Source organism: Tupaia chinensis, unplaced genomic scaffold, assembly GCF_000334495.1.
Source record: "Tupaia chinensis unplaced genomic scaffold, TupChi_1.0 Scaffold144472_1, whole genome shotgun sequence".
In the NCBI taxonomy this organism is placed as follows: Eukaryota; Metazoa; Chordata; class Mammalia; order Scandentia; family Tupaiidae; genus Tupaia; species Tupaia belangeri.
In genome coordinates, this window is record NW_006204331.1 from 816,219 (window position 1) to 819,109 (window position 2,891).

Consider the following 2,891-nt stretch of genomic DNA (forward strand, 5'->3'; position numbering starts at 1 on the left):
GGATGGGTGGAGTACACGGGTAGGGAGAGTGTGCAAGGAGACATAAAGTGTGCAGGTGTGTCTACTCGCCGTGCTGGCTGGTGTCTGCCTGAGCCCCTGCTGGCCCCTCTGCAGGTTCTCGCATGGGCAGGTGGTCCCCGTGGATGAGCTGCGTCCCTTCCAAGACCCAGATCTGAGCACCCTGCAGGCCGGCTCCGCCTGTCTGGCCAAGCACCAGGATGGCCTCTGGTACCCGGCACGGATCACTGGTGAGCCGGACCGTGGCACCTGCCTTCTTGGCTTCGTGGCACCCCAGGCCCTCCCTGGAGCTCCCTGTGGCTCACAGGTGCCATTACTTTGTAGCCGCTCCCTGCCCCTCTGAGCTGGGCCCAGCCTGAGCGCATCGACCCTCGCTTGTCCCCACCATGTCCCTGACCTCCAGTGTGGCTCCTCCCTGTCGGGGGCTGACCCATAGCCCGCCTGTGCCCCCCAGATGTGGACAGCGGCTACTACACGGTCAAGTTTGACTCGCTGCTGCTGAAGGAGGCTGTGCTGGAGGGGGACAGTGTCCTGCCCCCACTGCGCACAGAGGCCACGGAGTCCTCCAGCTCCGACAGCAGCGACTCTGATGTCTCCAGCTATGCCAGAGGTGAGGCGGCTGTCCAGGGCGTCCAGGGCCAGCGAGAGGAGGGCAGGGCTGGCAGCTAGCCCCTGACTGGCGGGGAATGGACAAGGGAAGTGCACCACCAGGCACCGCAGGCACCAGGGAGGCCCTGGCTGGGCCCTGAGCAGGGGGAAGGCCTGGCTGGGTCTGGAGAACTTGGTCTTCGAGGAGCCTCATGCAGCAGCCAGGTCTCGGGACGGGAGCTGGGGGCTGGGGCTGGGGCAGAAGGGGGGCCGCGAGGACGTCCCAGGAGGTGGTCGATCGGCCATGGATTTAAGGGTTCCTGGAGTTAAGGCCCATGTGGCTGGTGGGAGGGTGAACCTGGGGTTACTGGTGAGAGGAGGGTGGGGCGTGTGCCTGGGGACCTGCGGTGATGGGTGGTTTTTGTTTTTTTTTTAAACTGCCATTAAGACCAAGGTTTGTTTTCTTGTTTTTTGGGTTTTTTTTTTTTTTTTTTTTGATTTTATTTAACTTTACTTTTTTAAATGTGACCCGAGGGGGGGGGGGAGAGAGAGAGAAAAAAAGAAAGCAACCCACCAGGTCCAGGACTCTAACCATGGTCCACCAAGGAGTCCAGCGCCCCTTACCCACCAGGCCACCTGCCGGCCCCATGGTGGGTGGTTTCTGGAACCTCTGCAGTGATGGAAGGGAGGGGCTCAGCCTGATGAAGGGGAGAGGACCAGGAGCGGGAAAGAGGGGCCGTGGTGTGCCAGGGGTGGGAGGCTGCATCGCTTCCTGTCGTCCCTGGCCCACAGCGGTGGGGGCGGGGCCCTGCCCAGAGCCGAGCCCTCTGGCTAACATTGGTCAGACCCAAGCTGCCATGCGGAGTTCCAGGCCTGGCCAAGCAGCTGCCCTCTGTCTCCCGCAGTGGTGGGATCAGGCACTGTGGACACGACCTGCAGCCTCGCCTTTGCGGGCTGGGAAGCGCACACACGGGGCATCGGCTCCAGACTCCTCACCAAGATGGGCTACGAGTTCGGCAAGGGTGAGCAGCACTGCCCGGGGGAGGGGGTGGCACAGCCTAGGACTTGTGGCAATTCCCACCTGTGTCTCCCCAGGGCTGGGCCGACATGCACAAGGCCGGGTGGAGCCCGTCCACGCGGTGCTGCTGCCCCGAGGGAAGTCGCTGGACCAGTGCGCAGAGACCCTGCAGCGGAGGGTCAAGGGCGGTGAGGCGGTGGCCAGCAGGCCCCCCAGGCGTCGCAGGAGAGGGGGCGGGGGTGGCCGGCCACCCCCCCGGAGCGTGTTTGACTTCCTGAATGAGAAGCTGCAAGGCCAGGTTCCCGGTGCCCCGGAGACTGGGGCGGCCCAGCCAGGGAGAAGGGGCGAGAACATGTACCACGCCAGCAAGAGTGCCAGGCGGGCCCTGAGCCTGCGGCTCTTCCAGACGGAGGAGAAGATTGAGCGCACCCAGCGGGACATCCGGGGTATCCAGGAGGCCCTTGCCCGGAATGCCGGCCGGTATGTGAGGCTGACCTCAGCACTAGGGGCAGGCCTAGAGGTCACCTGCCAGTGTCCGAGGAGGACGTGGGGTAGCCACAGCAGCCTGGGGCCCTTGGCCGTGGTCTGACTCACGCTGACCTTCCGGCTCCTCCGCAGGCACAGTGCGACAGCAGCCCAGCTGCAGGAGAAGCTGGCAGGTGCGCAGCGGCAACTGGGGCAGCTGCAGGCCCAGGAGGCCGGTCTGCAGCGGGAGCAGCGGAAGGCCGACACCCACAAGAAGATGACGGAGTTCTAGAGACTGCACAGCAGAGCCCCGGGCTGAGGGGCCGTCTGTAGGGAGGCCAGCCTGGCCACCGGGACGCGTGCAGGCCACCTCTGGACAGCCCTTGCTCCCTGGCCCACCCGCCAGCGTTGTGGCCTCTCCTTAACAAGGACATTAAAGTGCTTTGGTGGCGAGTCGTGCAGTGGAGGCTTGGCTGGCTGTGGGGTCTCTGGGGAGAGCAGCCTGTGTAGAAGGCGGGGCTGGAGGAGTGCCACGCAAGGTGCCCCTGCCGAGTCAGAGGGCCAGCTTCTCCCCTCTCTGGAGGCGGGTCTGGGTACTCTCTTGTGGCTGACACCCACCAGCGGTGGGCATGCTGCTCCGTGGGTGAGGCCACGTGGATGGCCTGTGGCAGATGGAGGTGCCTCCTCCAGCCTGGGTCCCTTGCCTGCTTCGTCACCTGTGCAAGGGGCCAGGCGTGCAGCCCAGGCTGGTCCAGGATAGTCTGCACCTTGGGTGGCGCAGCAGGTGGGGAGGCCGGGGGGG

At 65.0% G+C, this 2,891-nt stretch overlaps 1 protein-coding gene across 1 annotated transcript; it reads left to right on the forward strand.

Moving 5' to 3' along the window:
• Positions 1–108: 108 nt before the first annotated feature.
• On the forward strand, positions 109–2,545 carry ZGPAT (zinc finger CCCH-type and G-patch domain containing; the record flags this gene model as incomplete). The annotated part of the gene is given in 5 exon segments (XM_014583663.1): positions 109–248; positions 473–628; positions 1,512–1,628; positions 1,702–2,104; positions 2,243–2,545. Coding segments are annotated over 5 exon segments (955 nt in total), but the record flags the coding sequence as incomplete, so codon positions are not given.
• Positions 2,546–2,891: the final 346 nt, after the last annotated feature.